Source organism: Falco rusticolus, chromosome 8 (assembly GCF_015220075.1).
Source record: "Falco rusticolus isolate bFalRus1 chromosome 8, bFalRus1.pri, whole genome shotgun sequence".
NCBI lineage: Eukaryota > Metazoa > Chordata > Aves > Falconiformes > Falconidae > Falco > Falco rusticolus.
Window position 1 is genome coordinate 57,549,810 of NC_051194.1, and position 23,323 is coordinate 57,573,132.

At 44.6% G+C, this 23,323-nt stretch overlaps 1 protein-coding gene across 9 annotated transcripts in view; it reads right to left on the reverse strand.

Moving 5' to 3' along the window:
• Positions 1 to 480: 480 nt before the first annotated feature.
• Positions 481 to 23,323, reverse strand: part of AGAP1 (ArfGAP with GTPase domain, ankyrin repeat and PH domain 1) — a 382,678-nt gene continuing 359,835 nt past the window's right edge. For all 9 annotated transcript variants that reach the window (XM_037397858.1, XM_037397852.1, XM_037397857.1 and 6 more), the window contains 2 exons: positions 2,560 to 2,815; positions 481 to 2,063 (listed from right to left, as the gene is read on the reverse strand). In XM_037397858.1, coding sequence (XP_037253755.1) covers positions 1,860 to 2,063; positions 2,560 to 2,815 — 460 coding nt within the window. In that variant the 3' untranslated portion in view covers positions 481 to 1,859. The remainder of the gene's footprint in view (positions 2,064 to 2,559; positions 2,816 to 23,323) is intronic.

Consider the following 23,323-nt stretch of genomic DNA (forward strand, 5'->3'; position numbering starts at 1 on the left):
TTGCCATCGAATTCAGTTGAGTTTTCAACTTTCCCCGTGATGTACCCTTCCCCCATCTTCACATTGCCATATGCCACTTAAAAAAAATCACTTTTCTGCCTGCCAAAAACCATACAGCCTGCTTCCCCTCATGCCAGAATCCTACTTCGTTGAAAACAGAAGAAGCTGGGATCTGCCCAGTAATACCAAAATAATCAAATCAAGTATTAAAACTTGGAATTCAAATGAACTGTCCAGGCTACTTTCACAAGCCATTTTTCTTCCAGAAAGCAGCCAAGTTGGGAGTCAAGCGCAGCCATGCCCTGCCCGCCACGGTGAAGGCTATCAATTCTGAACTTAATCAAATCTGATCTTCCCACAGCCAGGCTAGGGCTTTTTGTCTTGGCTTGTGAAAGCTTCGTGATTTCTGGAGTAAAATATATTTACAGCGCTGAGAAACAGCCTCTTTTTCCTTCCTAAAAAATCTCATATGCTTTCCCCCCCCCCCCCAGGCCAAACGTGCCATAATCTCTTTCTGATATGTTCCTCAAAGGTTTGCGATGGAAACAAGAGTTCACTGCTGGGAATATTGTCAATGTACACTGATCTGTAACGCACAGATCCTAACTAGTTGCACGTTATTTAGTTCACATCCATTACAGTTTATAAATTAAACAGAGATGTCATCTTCTGTACAAAAAAAAATATCAATGCATATTTATGTTTTTTTTATTCAAATAGATTTTACATACATATAATCTAGAGACACAATACAAAAATCTGTATAAGTTAGGCAATGCATCACAGGAGTGACCAAAAACTCAAGACATTTACCTTGGCAAAATGACAGAACCTATTTCTGCTGGCTGAAAAAATATTAGCCTTTAATGCGTTTATTAATTTCACTAAAAGTACTTGAAATGTTTTTCCTTAGCGGTACTCATTATTCCTTTTTGTGTTTCATAGTTACTCTTATTTATTTTTTCCATTTTGTTTTTACACCAAGGAGACTGCAGTCAAATAACACTCAGCAACTCATTTCCTCTCTTTGGACTGAAAAATTAAACAGATACTAAATTATGACAGTGAATTTAGAAAGGAGGGCTCCAAGGGCTTGAAAGAACATGTCTGAGATAATATGATGCTTCTAAGAATATTGCAATCACATCCAAGCAATCACCGAAGCGTGCCATGTAACTACCTCCTCAGCTAATATGCTTTTTTCTCCGTGATGACTAATCATGTTCTATTAAACAGCGGTAATGCTGGAAGAACTCAACTATACAAGTGTAATGAAGCCAGTATTCTCCCCGGACAGATTAGCTACAACTGATTTGACACATACCATCATAGGAGCTTCAAACCTGACAAACTCTGTGCTTGCTTCTGATTTATGCCGTCAAGCTCTTCAGAGAAGAGAATGAAATCCAGGCGTCGTGTTTGGTAGAGGTGAAATGTACTGATGTGCTTAACTGTCAATTATGGAAAGTCACCATCTCTCCTTCCTTCTCCTCTCGCTCGCCTCTCCCTCCGCCCCTTCCCTCCACGCTCGGGAAGCCTGCATCCCCCCCCGGGGACGACCGCTCTCCCATGGTCCCGGTGCCACGCGCGGTGCGTCCTGCTCGACCCACGCGCTCTCGCCCACTTGTTTCCATTCGTTCGAGAGCTGTCACTGAAACAACTGCTTTCTCTGCAGCCCCTTTTGCTCCTTCTCATCCCCTCGCGCTCTCCAGACGCGCCGTTTCCGGATGGGACAGGGATGTACCGAAGGGAAAAGGGAAAAGGAGAGTTACCAGACTCACAGAGCAGAGCTGTGATGGGGATGGAGGAATATGAGGCTGCGGATGTAATTCAGGTCAGCGAATACACGAGTGAGCTCCTCAGATGATGGTGGGCATCCTTCCGCTGCTGTTGTTCCGGTTATTGTTCTTCCTGGACAGGTTTGGAGTGGCCATGAGGACGAAGCGCTCGTCGGGGCAGCCGTACTGGAGGAGAACGTCGATGCACTCCTGGCTGGAGGCCTGCCGGGCGTAGGCCAGCGCCGTGTTCCCGTGGGCATCGCGCGCCATCATGTTGACGCCATACTGCAGGAAGAAGAGATGCGGTGTTGGAAGACGCAGTGCCAAGAGAGCGTGAAAACGGAGGGAACGGATTTGGGACCGAGCTGTTTGAGCTTAAGCGAGGGTGGGGGAGAGGGGGAAGAGGGAGGGGTAGGACAGCCGCCTGAGAACGTGAGCGCAGCAGCACTCGGTCACATACGCAAAGGTTGCTGCGAGGAGAGAGTCTCATTGTGTGGAACAAAATTTGCCACGGCAGCGTTTCAAACAGGTGCTTGGGGAATCTCTCCTTCCTCATGTCCTACGCTCTCCTTTATTTTCCATCAAGCAGCAGACAGGCAGAAACACACTTTTTTATCATGGTGCTCTCTTTTGAGAGCACACCGGGAGGAATGTCTGGACTCAGGACATCAGCAAACTCTTTGTGAAACCCTCAGCAGTGGGCCTGGGAGGTCCTGCTGGGGGTCACAGCCCAGCCAAAGCCAACCCAGCCAGCCCCCTCCCCTGGGCACCAAGTACTTACCCAAATCAGGAGCTGCACTAACACCACGTTTCCTTTCCTGCACGCCAAGTGGAGGGCAGTGCGCCCATCACCGTCTCCGCAGGTCTCGTTCACCTCATCCCGAGTCCCGTGGGCAAGGAGCAGGATGACTGTCCGCAAGTCCTCCTCGGCTGTAGCCCTCAGGAGATGCTGGCCCAGAGAAAGCTCCAGGCACTGCAGCGGGGCAAGGAAGAGCTTCTGCTCATATTTCGCACGTATCCAGAGCTCTTTTTCTTCCCTAGAGAAGCCAAAGGAGACAGGTCACTCTAACCTGGCTTCGCTGCCTCCAAACGGCGGCAGTTCAGCTACCAGGATGCCAGCAAACAGCAGCTAACAGGAAAATTATTTCCCCTTCAAAATTTTGTCATGAAAGCAACAGTACATCCACACCTTATATTTGCAGCAATATTTGTGTCCCTCACCTCACTGTCACTGAGCCATATTAATACAGCACCTGAGATCCCCCTCGGTGGGTGCCATGCCTATGGGGTCATAAGATTACAAGAGCCAGGAGGTCTTAAAAAACCCTGGGCTGCCCTGAGGGCTGGCAAGAGGTCAGTGCAAGAGCCCTCGCCATCACGGAGACCAAAGGCAAAACAGGCGGCCTAGCTCCACATGAAGGTTATGTTGCAAAACTGGTAAAAGAAAATGGACCAAATTTCCGTCTCTAAGCCCCGAAGTAACCAAGCACCTGGGCTTGGATTTCAGACAGAAAAGCAAGCCCTGAAAGACGCAGCCTTGCTTGCAGGGGGTGCTTTTTCCTTCTACAAGTGGAGTAGTTTCCAATGGAAAAGGCATTGGTTGGTTCCTGTGTTTGTTTTTTCAAAACGCAAACCACCAAAACAAGACTTTGAAGCACCACTTCCTCCTGATACGTCAAAGAACGATCAAAAGCTTTCTGGGTGCTATTAGGTTTCAGGAGAACAAGGACTACAAACAAGTCCCTCAACTCTCCATTAAAAAAATTACCATACAATTAAATGATCTAAGAGATCTAGCCCCAGACAAAGTCCCATTTAGAGGTACCTCAGGTAATCTGTTCAGCCTGCGAAAAATATATGCACCACCTAAGCCAGGCGACCGGTTACTGGTGACAGATTTTCTGCACCGTAGTACAAAAGGCAAAGCTGTGTTTACGCCTTTCAGCCATGTTTACACTACTCCCAGTAATCTAGTGTCAGGTTAGCCCTAATCTGTTTTTAAATACTTATGTAAACAGATCCTTCCAACAGCAAATCTGGATTAGTTTTGCATCATTTCCTGGTACATGCGGAGTGACCTTGCTTTGACCTGCCTGGATGCTTTCAGGCACAGCTTCCCAAAGCATGTGCTTCTCTGCCCTGACCACAATTTACCCTACAAACAGGTCCAGGGCTTTTTTTGTCAGAAAAAAAGTGCAAACAGAAAATTAACACAAAGAGTGCTTCGTGTAAGTCAAACCTTTGGATGACTCCTGCAAGCTGAAAGACACACCAAAAAAACATTCGGGGAGCTGCAAATTTAACCTTTGATGGCAGGATCTGATAAGCAGAGTATCATTTCAGGTATTCCAGATGGAGAGGAGGAGGAAGAAAAGGACTTCTGTTACTACTGCATCTTTAATTATTTTTTTTTTTTTAATTTGTATTTTTAAGGTAAAAAACCAAACCAGAACCAGTGCCATGAGGAGGATAAAGTAACATACAATTATTTACAATCAAACAGGCATACTTGCAACACTGTAACAGTTCTACTTCCAGTATCCATCTAGAGTATCAAGAATGTTTACCAAACACCTCCTATGTTTTTTAAACATGTCTAGAGCTATTGAGAGTATAACCAATATATCCACTACACATTTAAAACGTGCCAGACTGAAAAATGAAGTGATTCAACCTGTGCTGTTCTACAACAGTGGCACACATCAGGGCTTAGGGAATTTATTTCTCATATGCCCATACATCCTAAAGGCAAAATACACCTCAGACATGTAACCGATAAAACTTTTTTAGCCTAGTCAAGAACTTGCAAATGAATCCCTGCCCCCCCCCCCCCTTCCCCCCCCAACATCTTTTGGGTGATAGTAACTTCTGGCTCCTGTCAGAGCATTGGTTGCTGCGATCGGCCTGGCTTGAAGAGAAGTTCCCTTCTGTTTAGAAAACAAGCTGTTATACACGAGTCTCCCATATCTAATCACAATTCACCTTAAAACTGTAACGGTGACGCTATGACACATACCGAAACAAAGACAATAATTGCCAAGTTCAGGCGGAGGCTTTCAGAGCTGCTGGTTTACAAACGTATTGGCATGAATTTCTCATTTGCTGTGCAATCGCATGGGAGCAGCACAAAAGCAATCCTGCTGCAAGAGAGCAGGATAGTCACCAACTACCCAATCCTGCTCAGATTTATCCTATTGTCTCAAAAGGCTGGGAAGAGAACAGAAAGCCCCTTTACAAATGAACCTAGCAGGAAGGGGAGCACGCTGCCACCCGCGTTAGTGATGGAGAGGATGCAAACAGTCCTTCCTTAAGGCACTCTCCTGCAGTAAGATCAAGTAACCCATAACTGCTTTGCATTAATGCTGACTGTATGTTCTGGTCAGGATTCATCCCTTAACCAGAGGAAACCTGATGCAGAACCGGGAAGCAGCTAAGGAGACCTCGGGTCCCTCAGGAGATGCTCACTGGGGTGGCTGGCCAGAGCAGGACCCTGCAGCCGGCAGCAGGCTGGGCTACTGGGCTACGCTCACCTAAAAATTCAGCCTTTGCCTGTGGTTATTTTACCTCACTTCAGTTTTCCTTTTCAGAAAACCCACCTAAATTTTCTTGACTATGTAGGGCACCAAAAGGCTCAATCCTTTAAGGCCCAGCTCTACTTCTGGAGTCACAAGAAGGGTTGTGGTGGGAACACAGCAAGCACTACAAACAAAAATACAGGTGTTTTAAAAGCCTCAGACATTTGGGGGCAGCACGTCGCTGACATCGGCCACTGAGGGAGACAGGTCTTACTCACCTGGGCACACGAAAGATAGCTCAGTTGGATTTCCTGGTAGAAAGCAAAACTATTAGAGAAGCAGGAGGAAAAAAGCACACTGGCCCACGCCTCATGGTCAGCCAAAATGTAGAGGGACTGTTTTTCCCTCAGTATCTAGAAAGGCAACGTCCACAGACATCCTCCCTACATCTCTGGCATAAAATCATTTTGTTTTGAATGGGAAGTCTTGGGGACTTTCCTGGAAGACAGCTTAAGCTCCGCGGCTCGCATTCATCTCAGAAATCCCGACAACAAGACATAAATACTGTAATTGTTGCTCTGATGCCCCAATTTCACTTCTGGGATCCACAGCTTGTCTTGGTTGAGGTTTCATTTCCCCCAAGGAAGGCCAGTCCAAGAGCAGAGTTGTCAGCAGTAGATCACTTAACCTCATTGCAGTTCCCTGGAGGACCACTGTTCACATCCCCTGTTAGCTAATGAGCTAAAAAATGAATTATTGGAGCGGTCAGCAATAAGCAGGAAGAGGAGGCACAGTGTTTCATTTCAGCCAGCACTGACATACCTTTAAATAAATCAACTGAATAAGAGTACAAGGAAATGTGAGGAAGAGCAACTAATCAGGAGAAAGACACTGAACCAATCCCTAAAAATAAAGGAAACGCACACAGGCTAGTAAATATTTCCCTCCTTTTCTTCCCATAGCTGTAAAGTTGTAGCTTCCACTCTAAACGACCGCCTCGATACCAGAGACTTTCAGTCGTAGTTGTCAAAGCCAAAGTAAGATTCTTCTACTGAACTTCTAAAATCCAGCAGAGTCCTTTCCTCGGGACCAGATTAAATGGTCCCAATGATACCTAGTGCTGGAGAATGTGTGAGGATGTTCCTCATGTTCTAAAATGACTTCTCTTCAGTGATCATGCTAGCCATGATTTTTTTCAACGCATATGCAGCAAGGAATTAATAGATTATAAAACTTCTAGATAAACTTAAGAAAAAAAAAAAAAAAAGTAAGATCAGACTTGCTTTGAGGCTTTTATCTCTGAAGGTATGCATTCGAACCCAGACTGCTGATAGAAACTTCAAACCTCACTGGTTATACATGGGCCAAATACACCAGAGTAACACTGCAAGTTACTCTGCAGTACCAGGAGAGGAACGAGCCACGAAGCCTTGGCCAAAAAATACCACCAAGCTCTTTGCTCCTGCAGGAGTCTCCACCACTAGTGAACCCTGAGTTACACACAGTGGTGTGAATAACGAAACCTCTGCCATGGCAGCAATACTGTATGTAGGTAAAGGGTTATTAGAAACAGATGAAAATTTCAGTTCTCAGTTTATTTTGATCTAATTAGGTGCTTGCTTCTCAAGATAATGTCCAATTATTTAAATTACTCTGCCAGCCACATCACATCATTATTATCTGGAAACATAAATACCAGGCACTGTAAGGGGGAAGGGCTAACTAGGTAGCATGAAAGCATGCAAAAAGCAGATTTGCTTAGAGCACAGCTTTGCTCCAGGAGCTACACTGCATTCCCCACTTGTGGATTTGCACCAGAGATGCTCATTTAGGAGCCCACTTCCTAGACAGCTCGGCCCTGTAAAGTGCATCATGTGGCTCTTCCAGCCCTCTTAAACACGTGAGGTTTTACACCTGACAAATCGGAGCAGAAGCCTTGCACCGCTGGTACTGACCCTCCATCCTCCTCCTCCTCGCTCCCGCTCACCTATGCCTTCAACTTCATTTGTTCCTCACATACACCCGGCGGAGAGGCATGAAAGGCAAACACGAAAAGGATGTGCAAGGTGGAAATAAAAGCCGTGTTCATATGGCAACTCAGAATTGATTGTGTAGGCGACACCATGCGGGATGGAGAGCCTGAGAACTTGCCATCAAAATTCAACAGCTCCAGCGCAAGTGCAGTCTTGTTCTTACCGAAGTGATAACAAGGATGACAAAAATTTTGTGTCACTTGCTCGTTATCTAAAATTGCTCATCATTTCTTAAAAGGCTCAACGAAATTTTGAAAGATTGCATTAAAATCGCAATTGACAGCAGGTATTCACCATGGCAGAGCATTGGTTCTCACCATCAGAAATGCCAAGCAGGCTTGGTGCAGGCATTGTGAAGTGAAGTTTTATCCTCCGTACCTCTGACAACACTAAAAAGCTCTTGAAATTTTTTATCTTTTCCTCTCCTTTCCTAAATAAAACAATTCTGTACCTGAGAGGGCCTCTAAATGGTCTCTCCAGCATTGCCATGCAGGTGCCGTGCCCATGCGTTGCCATTTGTGGTCGCTCACTGAAGTACAACCATTTAACAGTAATAACCTGGCCAGCTCACCAAGAGCCTTACCAAATTTTCTCTCCTGTTGGCCAGCTGACAAGGTTAACGCATCTCTTCCAGGAAAATCAACCCCCCTGTACCTCCCAAACTCCCGGAGAGTCCCTGAGTAGTGTCATTAGCTTTGTGGTCCAGCGTGCATCACCTAATGGCCAGTGCTGGGCAGCTGGCTGTGCTGGGGCTTGCTGTTTAAACAAACCCCACCGCGGCGACCCTGCACGCATCCGATAAACCACATCGCTTTGGAGAGCTGGCGATGCAACGTTGGGATGGGTAAAGGAGAAACATCGGGGGAGTGGGGGGGGGAGACAGGATTGAAATGTTGGGAAAGGTTCACGATGTTTTTAATTGCAACTAGCAAAGAGGGGAGAAGAAGAGAAGGCAAGAAGAAAGGGCTAGCAGCAAGGAATTTCCAAAGTGTCTTCCTGCCCCAAGCAAAGCAGGAACTGGGAGGAGAGGCATGGAAGAGGAGCTGGAAACAATATGCTGAGAAAACACAGGGGCTTCCTCTCTCTGCAGGAGAAGACCCCACTCTATTGCAAAGTAAGTGCTTAGCAGTTGACTGCTTCCTAGCATGCATGCCTTCTCTCCCCGGCTGCGTTGCTAAGGGAGAAGGCGCACAAGCCCACCGGGGATATATAGGTCCCTGGCAAACAAGAGGGCTCCAGACAGCAAACAAAGACCGATGGGTATTTATTCCTTAATTACGAAAAGCTTTTACGAAACAGGCCACTGTAAATCCCGCCTGCCGAGGAAAAGGACCAAGATTTATGTGTGCTGGGGCAAAGAGGAAATAAATATCTCTCTGGCTCCTGATCAATATTATGAGTGTTTTGCCAACCTACAGGGTGTTTTATGAGCTGTAAGGACAGAAAGGGATCATTAATAATTAAATAAAGTCAACCTATTAAGCTTATTACTTCTTACAAGTTACACATCCCTGACGGATGAAGACCAGCCCTATAGGAAAGCCGTAGATAAGCCAACCCATGTCTGGTCTTGGACTCCGGACCAGGACTCTCCCAGGCAAGCGGCAGAGTAACCCAGCCTGGACGTGATTTAATGACTGTCTTTGCCAGGGAATTATCTGGCTGAGGACTGTGTTCAACACACTAACAAACCTGCACGGTTTTGTCCGCTAGCAAGGAGAGACAGAGAGAGACGATTCAGTGCCATGAAAGTATGCCAAATTCAAGTTACTTCTCCTACCATCAGACAGACCTATTCAAGCAACCAAACCGCAACACCAGCCCCCAAAGTCACGAATAAAGATGGTTTCCCATCAGGAGCATGTCCAAAGCCCCTTGCGCTGTCAGGGAGCTGCTTTCTGAAGCCCGCGGGTCAGGATCTTCTCCACCATTAGCTCTACTACATTTTCCAGTTTTCCTTTTATAGCTGTGTGTTTAAGGTAAAAAACCAGCCCTACTGTGCATGACGGACAGAGATCACTCAGACATGCAGAACTGCATGTGCTTCTCAAATTAATCATGTCTTGCACGACACTTACTAGTATAATCGTAATTTGGATTCAGCGGAGCTTCTCCACTTTCTTTACCTTCTCCTCAGACAGCACCCCCCTACGCAGGGCTAATATTTCTGTACTTCTAGGTTAGCCTTCCAGTGATGCCACGGAGTAACCAGCAGCTCTCCCTTAGGTGTTAAGACACCTGCAGGATTTATTACTGCACAACATTAATTACCAGCCTGGCTGAGACATCAAGGTTTACTGACTTCAGGCTTTTTAGATAAATATCCTGCAATTGTGGACTCTGATATATCACACAAAATTGCAGCAAGCTTATGTTTTCATTGCACAACACTCAATCTAGTAATTTTTAAGGTATACTTGATAAAATATATCACACCTGAGGTTTACTCCATATAAAGTAAAAGCTATGTGACATACAAAGGCAGGGAATACTGCAGACACTAGGAAAAGGCTTATTAAGTTGAGGAAAAAGATTGTAAGTGTGACAACTGTAAGCCCTGCAAGCTGGTTAAGTCTTTTCTCAATACAAATCCAAGCTTTTTTTGTTACGTACAACTATGTGAAATGAAAACAGTCCCTAGAGATTTAACAAAAAGCTTGAAGAATGCCATAAATTGTATGTTTCCACTAACTACAAAAGCCCCAGATTTTTTTTTAAGCAGCATTGGCAGCAACATTTAGGAGGAAAAAACCTTAACAATGGAGACCTCTAAGGATTTTAAACAGTTAGCTTGGGGAAAGCAATTAAAAAACCACTGCGAACAGTGGAGGAAGATGGGCTTTTGCTAAATGTGAGGACAGACCTTATGAGAATGTGGAATCCAGCAGCCATGAATGACTACTGCCTGCCACCCACCCTCTGCCGACCAACAGAAAAACTCAATAGAGCTCATGATCTGATTCCTTTCACCTAGATACTGATGTACAAGCATATAAGCAGCCACGTGAAATTTAAACCAAAACACATCACTGTTTTGGCTACCAAAAAAAAAAAAAGAAGAAAAAAAGAAGAAAGGCTAATAAGTGAGTTATCACTGTATGGTTCTAGATACATACGTGGACTGCTTCCATTTCTTGGGTAGTCAACCTCAACACTCATACATACTAAAAATATTACCTAAAAGAAGCCCAAAGCTGCTCTACAACAGTTGCATGGAAATACTAAGACCAAGGAGTATATTTGCTTCTTGCTTGTTTGCAGTAAATATATATATATATATATGTATCTGCAAAGATTAGTAATTGCAAAGATGTATCTAATGCATTTCATTATTCATGTGCAACCATACTTAACCTGATGTCTTAAGTGTATAAATCAAATTGCATTGTGCCGGTACCTAAACACAGACCGGAAATTTCAATTTACAATTTGATATACAGTCACTCAGGTTAGAAGATTGCATTAATTTGCAATTTGTTAACACTAATTGTCTCCTATAGGAAGGCTATACTTAATGCAATAGTATTTTAAATATAGCTCACAAAATCATTACATACTTTCCCCCCTGTTTTTAAGGAAAGGTATGAAAATTCCATTTGAAATCAACTTTCACGCAAAATGTGGCAGTAGTTTTCAACAGATAACGGAACTAAAAATGAACTATTAGGAAATGTTCTGTGGAAATGAAGGTAGTCTGTTATCTTGGTTATTGGTGTCTAAAAATCTGGCAATTTTCACCCCAAACCAGGCTTCTGCTTCCATATTCATATTAAAGGAAGCTGCTGTACAGTACTCGAAGGGTGTGTGTGTGTGTGTGCGCGCGCGTGACATACAAATATTTCAATGCATAAATCTCAATAATCTGTGCCAGGTGAGAGACGGAGCGAGGTAGCCAAGTGAGGTTCCCACAGACCCTGAGTAATGTGGCATGTAACAGGGACGTACATCAGCGATGTGCTTTCCAGTGGCTCCTCCCGTGATGCGACTATCACAGCGCATTAAGGATACCATAACAGTCGCTGATGTGATCTGCTTTGGAACGTATCACATCATAAACAGATGAGAGAAGAGAAATGGAGCTTTTCCTCTGCTCGTAATGCTGTAAAGTGGAGAAGTAGCATAACTATGTGTGCACCAATGCCTTATAAATAATGAGAGAGGGGGAAAAAACCCTCCAAGGTCTACCCAAAGGGCTGACAAACTTGCAGCACAGACATTAAGGAGATCTCAAATGAAAGCTTGCTTAGCGCACAAAGGAGGCTTCAATGATCCAAAATGGAAAAAAATACGTTGTGGGCTGCAGAAGGGGAACACAATCTTTACCCGAGGATCAGGACCTGGAAGAGGACAGTCTAATTACAATGCTTCGCAAAGTGCTGATCCTTTGTTACCAGTAACTCCTATCGTTTGGTTTACCAGGAAAAATGAAAGTCCTTTCAGGGGGCTTTAATATTATCTTAATTCCAGCAGAAGCAATAAGATTATACTCTTTGGAGTATTCGGAACCCACCCCCTCCCAACATTACACTGAATTTATCTAAGACATAAAAGAGAAAATACAAGTAATAAACATTGTATTTGAGCATAGACTGTGAAGAAAAACACATTTGGAGCAGTGAGGAAATAAAAACAAATGCTGGCTCTGCACAAGTCAGTAGTGGAAGGCAGGCGTGTTTGCAGCTGAAGGCCTAGAGGGCTGAGAAGCAGCCGGACCATCCCTGCAGGCAGCACTTCTGGGACCCACCTTCTTCAGATGCTGCAGGGACCTCGGCCCAGCTCTTCCCTAGTGACTTGGAACGCTCCCCTTCGCACCCCTCACTTTCCAGCGTCTCCCCATCAACAATTCCAATATACCCCATACCCTCCTCTTCCTCCCCGACACATCCTCCCTTCTCCACCAACACACCTCTGCCTGTTCCACTGCGCCACCCCTAACGGTTACTTCTTCAGCTGCTTTGGCTGCCTCTTCCATCTCACTGATGCTAAGGACTCGACAGAATCTGTTAATGTCATCAGACTCTTCCATTAGCTGCATTTTTTTAATGACTATTCTTATTTGGCAAAGATGATGCCTGTCTTGGCAAGTTAGACCTCCCGAGGTATTCCCTCCCTTCACTGAGCGATGGGACTTCCCCCTACCTCAGCTTCAGTGGGCTGAAGGTGTTTGCTGCCTTTCTAAACCCACAAATGATAATTAGATTAAAAAAGGCTGTTAGTACATCAGCTCACATCTCTGAAAAAGCAAGAGAGGTGAAGAATTGACTTGAGTAACTAAGAACTAAAACCAGAAAAAGACTTGAGAAATCCTCAGCAGATAACATCCACAGAAATCCACGAGGTTTCCTCTACACCTAAGAAATGAAACCTCAGCTGTTAGTTTTGTCCGTGCATTTTCAACAACACAACACGTAACATTGGGCTTGCCCAAATGTGCCCCGAAAGGCGAGATTAGAAATGGACTCAGCTTTCAAAAGACACTCGAGTGCTCAAGTACTGCTGAGGCATTTCTAATTGTGCACCTCTGCCTATTAATCACTTGCAAACCTTTAGGCTTTTATGATTTACAAGCCATACGGCTGGTGCTTAACAGTGGGAAACCCACATAAAACCTGACAGCAAAGAAAATCTGCACCGGAGACGCCTGCCAAAAGTGACAGCAAGTTCCACTTTGAGAGCACCTCCGGAGAGAGGTGTGCAGGGATTTCAATGCTGTGTGCCAGAATTGACGCCAGAATTAAAGAATTACAGTCCCTTTCCCAAGCGCTCTTAGTGCCTAAAGTGCCCTCTCTCAGCCACCGCCCTGCAAATCCCTCTTCAGGACACATTTGGAAATAATTTGAAAAAGATAAAATATCCCTATACCTGTTATCAATTAGAAGAAACATGTGAATATTATTTTCTAATTTGTGACTCAATCTTAAAAGCAAAGTCACTGAAATAATTACATCGGCTCCTGAATATTTCTATTGTGCTCACAGAAATGAATAGCGGGTACGTCCTCTTCTGCCCGATATGCCCCAGGGCTGAATGTATCAATAAGTACCATCAGAGCCCTGAACGTGAACTGCCAAAAAATTGTAATTTCTGGTTTGTGGCAGCTGCAGCCCAAGGGCTGCCAAACTGATTAGTTACCTACTAATGGTCTTTGTGCAACTTGGGTTTGCGGCAAGGAGGTGGGAAGAAGGAGCAAGCCAAGGAGGATAGAAGTTGCACAGTAAACACACGGTGTTGGAGTTGTCCACTACGCAAGTGACCAACTCCCAGCCGGCCGTTGATGTACAAGTTCTAAGCCAGGATTTATGAGAGCGGCGATGTAGGCTTCTTTTTAAAACCCAGACGCAGTGCGACTTGAGTGACTAACTCCTGAAAATTGGTAATTTCCTGGTGGTTAGCAGGAGAAGGTCTGCCAATGGGAAAGCAGAAGCTGTTAATAAATTTATAGTGCGTTATATGCCAATTAGACCCCTTCAGCCCTTCAAGAGGCAGCACCACCAATCAGGTTATCATTCCACAAATGTACTCTTTAGAGCTGATCTCATCACAAATCAATCCTGCATTTAAAGTGCAATTCTCATTAGTATTACCTGGGAATGCACTTGTGAAACAATGCAAGTGGGTATTTTTCTTCTCCCCTCGAAGTGCCCTTCACCAATGCCTCGTGCACAGCTATTTACTTCTCGTACACAGTCGTGTCTGAACTTCAAATGGTCAATAATCATTCTGAATACCACATTAATTCTACATCGAACCAGATTTATTACACACGTCATACTTGGGAGTTTCACCGTCATTCACAAGCCAGCCATGAACTTCTTGGTTAAATTACATCCTTGTATCTAACCATGCACCATGCAATATTCTATCAATACTGTTACTCAGAGCAGATCCCTCAGCTTCCCACCCCGTGACATCCACAAGGGCTAAGACACCCAATGCTGCTTCTTTGGGCATTCAGAAAAAGGAAAAATACAGAAGCAGAGAGAAATAAATAGCTGTAGGGTTTAGCGTCTTCAGCATATGTACAGATCTACCTCTGGTCACAGCTTAAACCACATCTTGGTGCTTATAGTCTACGCAAGCAACACTGTGTTTTGGAAGCTTTGCCAAGCAACCTTGCCTTCATTTTCTGCTGAACAAGGCTAAAAAGAGACTTTAGTTTCAGCTTTGTAACCTATGGCAGTACAAAGATGCCTCCTGGTCAGGAACACGAGGCGACCCCAGTCACTGGGAATGCATTTTCCTTTTCTTCTCCTTCTCAAGGGAGGTTCAGATCTTGGAGAAGTGCACCCAGTAACTTGAACGAACCTTAGGTGGCCGCCACATATTTTGATTCAAAACTACTTTAAATTTGTTCTGATCAAGCTACACACTTTGTGATTTTCTCTTGCCAGCCGCCACAGCATGGGCGCAAGCAGCAGTCCAATGTTGTACGACCATAGTTGTTTTGGCTCTAAGTGCTCAGGATGTTCTTGTGGGGGCTCAGGAAAAGGGCTGTGGGATCTCCTGAGCTTGTGCCATGAAGAACAAAACCACCACAGACTTTCACGGTGCTTCGTTCTCCTCCTCCTGCACTGGGATGCCCAAGAGCATCGGGATGCGGCAGCCCACGTGGGAAGCTCACCTCGCTGCGACAGATGCAACATCCATGTAACATGGACTTATGGAACAGGAACCTTCTAATGCAAGAATTACCAAAGGAATCTTCACATCCCTTCTCCCTCTCCTGTGCAGCCAGGTAAGCTCATCTTTAGCCAGGGTAGGACCAAATTTCACTTGCCAAACTGCCCATCATTTTAAATTTTGTGAAGGCTCCTTACAAAAAATAAATACTTCGGAAGAGCAGCGTGCGATGCCTCAAGCCTTGGGCTGTCACCTGCATCTTATTTCTACTTAACCTCTTAAATAACATTGGAATTCACTTTGTCCCCTGATGGGCGCCGTAATGAGAACCACCTGTCAATCACGGCTCCATTAGCCTGGACAGACTTTCACTTCCTGAAACAATTTATTGGATTCCCAGAAGCGAATGGACCTTCTTCCTTTTGAGGCGGGTTTTTTTTTGGGGAGCTATTCAGCGGGAGCGGGTCTCCCTTCTGTTCCTGCTGAGCGGTCATTGTTTCCCCCGTTTGCTCATGAAAACGGTTTCCTGAGTTGACCCACCTCTTCTTGTCCCGGGCAGGCCGAGTGTTTGCCAAAAACTTCTTTCGACTGTTCAGTTCACCGGCGCTATACAAAACCCACCAGCTGTTTCCAGCCGCTGGGGCAGGGGAAAAAGCAATCGTGCTGTTAACCCCTTCGTGACACCAGCCCCTGCAGGAGGAGGTCTGCTGCTTGGGTTGGGCAGGGGTTGCATGTGGACGTGCCGGAGGGGCACGAGCCTGTCATCCTCATGGCAGATGAGCGGGACTCCAAGGCAGCTCCTTCTGACTTGGGAAAGAAATATCTGCTCTCATTTAGTGTGAAACTGGGTATAATTTTGTTTTCCTCTTCCTTTCTCTTGGTTACACTCAAATTGCGGCTCAAAGAAAAATCTTACTAATAGCGGCTAAAACCACTTTCGTTGAGACATTATCTTTAAAGGAGTATTTTCATTTCCCTGAATGTGTGCAGTCCTTATGAGGTTCATTTGCAATGCGCCTATCTGTTTTGATGAGATAATAAAATGTATTTTATTGAAAAATATTTCCATTTTCCCCCAAAGGAATTTAAATGGTCAGTTAATCTTTCTGCTTCAGAACAACCCACTGAGTAAATAAAAGAGGGCTCAAGATTATATAAACCAATATTTTTTTCATTCTAACACTGGTCTCGAAGACTGAAATACAACTGTAACTGAGCATCGGAGCCCTTTTAGTATAAATCAGTTTAACTTTTAGCCTGGGAAAGAAAAAGAAGGAAAACAAGACGATAGTTATCTCCAGCCTTCTGTGATTCTCAAGTCAATAGTAAATGGGGGGACTCGTTAGTGCCATAGTGATCCAATCAGGATGAAATTATGCAGTCATGTAAGAAATAATATCTATTAGGCTAATTTAATCAACGAATACTTTACAGATGAATTAGAATGCAGAATCCAATTATTTCAAACATTTGGACTGTCAGCCGCTGTGTTTTTGACGCGGTGGAAGGGGAGAAAAGGAAGGTTTAAGGATCCTTTTAAGACGAGGGTGGCTGGGCTGTATTTATAGCAGGAGAGCTTATAACAGCAGAAAAACTGACAACTACAATCAGCACCTTCCGCGGCTCAGAGGGCTCGCACCCAGGCGGCTCTAATCTAACCCCTCTCCGCAGCTCCCGGGGCACCTTCCTCTGGGATATTGGTACGGACAGCTTGATTTGCTATTTTCAGTGGCTGATATAATTACTGTCTCAAGACTTGATAATTCCCTCTTGCCAGTCACCCTTTCAAACGAAGGCTTACACTCTAATTACAATAGGTCTTTTTTTATTTTGAAGAGAAGATGTGCCACTGCGTTGGTGCAACATACCCTGGCACTGCAGAACTCCCATCGGTTGCACACAAGTGTTTATTCCCCTTGAAAACAAAGAGCTTGCTTTACAATGCCAAACAAACAGAAATGGTACGCACGTAATTACTACTACAAGGAGAAATCAGTTTAAAATGCAACTGGACTCGAATGGGAGAGGACAGAAGAACTGAGGGCTGTGAGTACACACAAAGCATATCGCTGATCCAGTACGACTCAACACCTGCTTTGCTGATGCTTTGTCTGATCGCAAGAGGACCATAACACTCACCAGAAGACCGCCATTCCTCCACCAAGATGACTTTTGGATTGAGTCCTTGCCACAGAATAAAGGCACAAGAAATCCTGCATCCACAACCTCTCCGTGGAGAATTTCCTCCCGAATCCGCTGGGACCGGCGTTTCACAGAGAAACAGAGCAGTCACCCTCTGGCTGCATGTGAGAAGTCCCCTCAGCACCTTTCATAGTTTAAGGTGGACTCAAGGCCCCCAGCACTTCTCCAGAACAGGTGAAACATCTTACACACGCGTCTGTACCGACCAGTCCCATCACACGGGGCCTGCCCCTTGCATTTACTATCAGAGCAGTTATTTCAAGAACTGAAGATGGCAAATGAGCATGTTCTGCCCGAGTCTACAGGATAAAAATCACTTTTCCCCCTGCTCTCGTAATTAATACACAAGCTACTCCTGAAAGCTATTACTAGCTTGTGCAGAACAAAACAAGGCTACAAGCAAGTGATGAAGTCTTTAACTATCTCCTGGACTATCCTTCCACAAAGAGCTGAATGAGCTTCATACGGCAGCTGAAACTAAAAATTCTGTTGGCTTATGTATTTCTTTTGAGTATTTGAGCAGTATCACGAAGAACACAGAACACCTTGTGCCTGCTGCAGAGTGTAGATGCCCCATTGCTCTGTGAGGTCTGTGCTGCGATTCCCAACGTACCTGCGATCCAAACATTTTTCTGCCCTGTCATCTGGAGCGGTTAATGGACTCTGTCATTGACTGGCTCTTGCTTATTTAAACATTTAATACTCTTCTGATGCCCAAATTATGCCTGTTTCATGTGATGGATTAGTGCAGGATACAGCAGTGACAATTTTCTGCAATCTGTGGAATATCAAATTTTGATTACTTCAGGAGGAAAAAGTAAAGTTACAAGTAAACTGTTTTGATTGATACGGAGCAGAGGAATACTTAAATGCGGTGGTTCATTGGAAGCCTTGATGAATGCCTGGCAGGACTGTGATGAGTCTCCACAGAAGACATGCAATAGCTCTGGGAAGATTTAAGATATTTATTGCTCAATATAAAACAAAACCAAGTGAGATGAGAGGTGAAGTAGCACAGGGTGATTGCAATCTGCTGATCAAGACCAAGTGCAATTCTAATTTTTGCAGAGCAAAAACAAACTAATTTTCCAGCTTGCCTATAGAACACTGATGGTTATTTTAGGAATTTCAGATGCTGCCTTTCTTCAATGAGGAAACGAGGATCATTCCAGATTCAGGTCTTCACAGTGGCGGTTGTTCTGCTTTTGGGTGGTAAATTATGTAGCAGTACCTTTTCAAGATAAAGACAGAAGACCCCCATGGGCACCGTTCCTTCCAGCAGCAGCATTTCCAGCTATGAGACGACTGACGTCAAGCTGAGAAAGGTTTTCCAGAAGAAGCATTCCTAGCGTGGTGATCTGGCTGCTACTTGCTGAAGTTTGTACGCACTGATGTCTAGTAGAAGTACTAACTTTTGCTCCAAAGCAAGGCGTAGAGCTTCTCTGAAGAGCCAGGCTGCTTTCTTATCAATTACAAGTCTCTCTTACTCAGGGCTTCGATGGCAATAACATGTCAACAATCTTCTTGTGATGGTAGAAGCAGATGTGACCCCTCCACTCTGAAACAGTTGCTGAACCGTGTCTTTGTGAAAATCCCTGAAGCTCTCCCCGACTGTGAGCAAGGAAGGGACCTTCTATTGAAAGCTTCTTCCCACAACAGTTCAGACTAAGGGGCTCTTCTGACAGATACAAGGAAGAAAAAAAGCCACCAGTGAAGAGTATGGTGCATTTGAAGGGAGGGTTGCATCAGAAGCACCTTCTCCCCCTTCAGAGAAGGGAGCTCTCGCCCGAGTCCACAGTGCTGTTTTGCTATTAAAAAAGGCACAGTTACAGTTACACGGCAAAGAAAAGGGATTTTTTTTGATTTGCAGTTTGCTATTACTGGGTGGGGTTGATGGATGTTTTGGACAGAAGAGTCTGAAAGGAGGCTTTGTGACCCAAGATGATTAAAACAGTTGTCTTGAGTGGAGTTTGTCTATTCTGAAAAAAAGTGGGGAGACTCCAGCTAATCCATCAGCAATCTACCGCTGGCAGACAGATGCACTGATTAGAAATGACAGCTTTGCAACAGGTTTGAAATCAAAGTGCAGTAAAACTAGCTAGCTGTCGCATGTTGTTGAAAAAGCTGCCCAAAAGCTACAACTACCCCGGCGATTTTCGCTTTTTCTAGCTTACTTACTCCAAGAATCAATATGTGGTGCGATGGGAACACGAGGGGCTTTGCTAGCCCCTCCAAGGAGGGGTCCTCCAAGGAGGATGAAGGTGATTCTGGTAATAAACCAAAGGATGCTCACAACTGTATTTGCAAGCTGAGAACACGGTGACTTTGGAGGATGCTTTGACACTTCAGATGCAGAGCAGGACCCAGTGACAGGGTCTGCTTTTGCTGACTATCAAAACAGACCACGCAAGAGCAAAGGCTAAGGATCTGTTGTCTTCCCTGCAAAATGCTTGGACTTCCCAGGGCTATTAGGCTTGGCCATCACATGTCCCAAATCACTTGCCCTCTGCTGATAACGTTCAGGATGAGGTCCTTAAGCTGTAAGTAATCAACCCATTTTGTCTACTGTAAAAGGTTCTTCCACCCTCAAAAAACCCCACAGCCTACTGATTATTCTGAGAACCAAACAATGTTGACAGACCTAGCTGGGTAATTTTGACAGCTTTTATAGTGAAAAATAATGTTCCTATTATCGATGTGATCTGGCAATTAAAATGCATGTTTTGATTTCTTGTCAGCATTAGGAAATTTTGTATTTTCCATCTGACAAAAGCCATGCAGCTCCCCCAAACAGTCAGAAGGAAGTCTACTACGTTTCTGAGCATTTTTTATTTTTTAGCTCATGGATCAGACCAAAGAGGATGGACCACTGAGAACTGCAGGGTCAAACCCTAAACTGCATCTTGATGGGAACTGATCCCAGTCCTGCCTTGTCGAACCATGCCCAGCAAGCTGAGTGCCAGCAGTCCCAGCAATACCGCTGTTCGCTTGCAGTCCGTCTTTTGGGAATCACTTCCACTTCTGAGGAATACAATAACCTGGCAGCTACCTCGAATCCTGCCTGGATGGTTTGGAAAAAGCTATTGCTTCCTTAGAGATCAAGTGGGCAGCAGCCCCTTAACAGGAACAGGTCTATGAGCTACCACCACATGTCTAATTAATGACCCTGCCGGTCGCAGCTGGAAGAGCTGAGCTGGGGGTGATTAATTAAATTAGCTGGCAGAGGAAATTACAGTGGAAAAGCCAAAGTTTGATTGCTCCATAATTAACCACAGTGCAAATAATATCTGCATCTATAACTTCCAGCGATGAGATCAGAAGCCAATTGAATTTGGCACTGATTGAAGCTGTAAATATCCTGTGGTGAAAAATGATAGGTTTGTTCTGAAGGGAAAACTTACAGAAATGGACATCCAGCGGATGCAAGAGGGGAGCAGGGGACGTGGGAGGAAAGAGCACTGGAATTAGATCTTGATTTCAGCTGATTTCTGTAGTCTTCTGGAGCGATGGAGGACTCGACATGAAACAGGAAGAAATATTTAAAAAATCTGCTATAGCTGCTGAATGCTTTGAGATTCCTTATCAGAGATTCAGAGAATCTAGAAAGTAAAGCCAGCCCCCTAGATCACTGGGTCCTTTGCCCTGCTCCCCATCATGTGTTTACTAGTGGTGGGTTTCATAGCTTTCTCTCCGAGGTGACTGCACAGCTTGAAGTAACCACTTGAAACACTTCTGCTCAACTTCACCCCCTCCTCCTAGGAGCACTTTCTTGAACCACAACACCCATTTTTCCAAGGAGCGTATCACTTCCAAATGCCTGCGAATCCCTCTATCCCCCCATGATTATTATCATTCCACTAACCCCCTTAAGCATCTCCTTCTGAAGATACCCACTGAAGACTCAAAACCTTCCTTATCGCTCTTCTCTGAAATTCCTTTTCTAATTTGGCAAGTTATGGTCACGACACGCACCCACCTCGATCCCTGTATCAAGCGGAATTGTTGTGAGACTTATCCCACTCTCCCTGCTGCTGTAATTCTGGCTAAAAGGAAGCTCAGATTTCTAACCAAGGCCTAAGATGCACTCCCTGTCCCCAAATGAGCCAAAGTTTATTTACATGCTTTGCAAACTGCTACCCAATATACTCTTGGATACAAACTGCATATTCCAGAAAATATTTTTTAATTTTTTTTTTTTTAAGCAGTGAAATGAGTTTTCCTGAGTGTTGAACTAATAGAGAGAGGGCACTATATACATATACAAAATAGTATTTCATATTTTACATGTTATTTTGCTCTGCCTGATAAAGATACGTTTGGTAAATATACACACCTCAGACAAAACTGTACTTACCAAGACGCCATTAAAAACCCAGAATCAACTACTCTGAGGCCAGCAAGAACTGGACGTTAGCAAAAGTCCCCCAGATTGTACTGCAAACCCTGAAGAAACCTGGAAGCAAGCAATTTAAATGAGAGCCGACTGCTGGGTTTGGGCCAGGCAACATCATTCAATCTACTGCTTTCCGTGGAACACCCAGGCTCTGCCTACACGGCCAAACACAGCAGTGCAACACGAACAGACGTGTAGGTTGGAGCAGCTGGTGCCAAGGACCCTATACATTAACGATCCAGGGGCATTACCTTTACCTTTAATCGAGCCTCATACTTTGAATCAAACATACCCAACTATACAGGATGTCCCAAGCACCACAGGTTGGTCCCTTATGTTCAAAGCAGAGCCTGGAGCTAACACTGGGTGCATGTGGAGCTTCCAGGTGGGTTTCTCCAAAGGGAATCGGGTTTGTATGGACCAAGACCATCCTGTGAACCAAACTAGTGCCTTCTCCTGCTCCAGACCAAAACACTTGTGTAGATATTGGCACCAACTTCGCAGTCCAACCCTCCTCACCAGGTCTGCTGCCTTGCACCGAGTGGTACAAACAGGCCCATGCAAAAGCTATTGCAGTTCCTCTATTTGCATGAAAACCAAAGCACGATATTGACTGCAAACACAAAAGTCCTGCTCTGCTTTGTCATTTCTTTTTGACTGATCTGAGAGCCCAGACCAATCATAAAAAGTCTGAGAAGACTTCTCAAAGTACATTAATAAACAGCACAGTTATTGATTGCTGTCAAAGAAAATAGGCACATTCAAATTTACAAGCTAACCTGCCCACATACACACTCATAAGCTGTCCATTAAATACTGCTTGACAAATTATTCTCATGATTAACTGGAGGCTCAACCAGTTTCCCTGCAGAGAAGCCAGGCACTGCATCCTACTTCCCTCCTCAGAAACACACAGCCCTGCTCTTGCTCAGCGAGCTGCGTTACACACCTTCCTGCAAGACAAGAAGCTCTGTTGAGCCCAAGTTATTTGTCTCAGATTTGAGGAGTAATAAAAACAGCTTCTTCTTTATTGCTACTTTATTACTCTTGTGCTGTCAATACTGGTTTTTTGCTTTACCTTGAAAGCCTTCTGTGTAGACTGGATTGATTCCTGTATGCCCCACTACAGCAGCGATGGTCTGTCACCTCTTGCCTGTTAAAAATACAAACCAACCCTCTCTGCCCCAAGATGTCACATACACTTGCCTCTTAATACAGTATCACGTTTGATGTTCATAATTTTTTGAAGTGTTTTTCTCGCACTACTGAAGCATCCTTTCTGTTCCACATCTTAACACATACACTGGTATCCAACGAGCTGTTTGGCTCCACAAAAATGCAAATGTGACAACAAATGCCAGCTAAAACATCTGATTTGTACATACATTGATTTCCTGAGTCCCAAACTTTATCAGAAGAGTCACTTTCTGGACACTCTCTACTATCATCTCTTTTTGAGTGTTCTCGTTGCACATTCCACGCATCCCTACAGCTCATCTGCTCCTCCACATGTCCCCTCCAAACACGCCGAGATCCTTGTAAACCACCCTACATCCTTAAAAAAATAATTCAAAATGTCGGTGACTTCTTTGTAACAGAACTGCCACCTGTCACACAAAACGGATACTTTGGATTTTAAAGGGACCTTTGGCTGCTGAGTTTATCTGGCCTCCAGATACGTTTCAGGAAGGCACCAGTGAACCTGTGTGCCAGTGACACGCTGCTGATCTGCCACAGGCAAAGGGCTTCACAAAGACCGCATTTTGAAAGGACATGAATTAG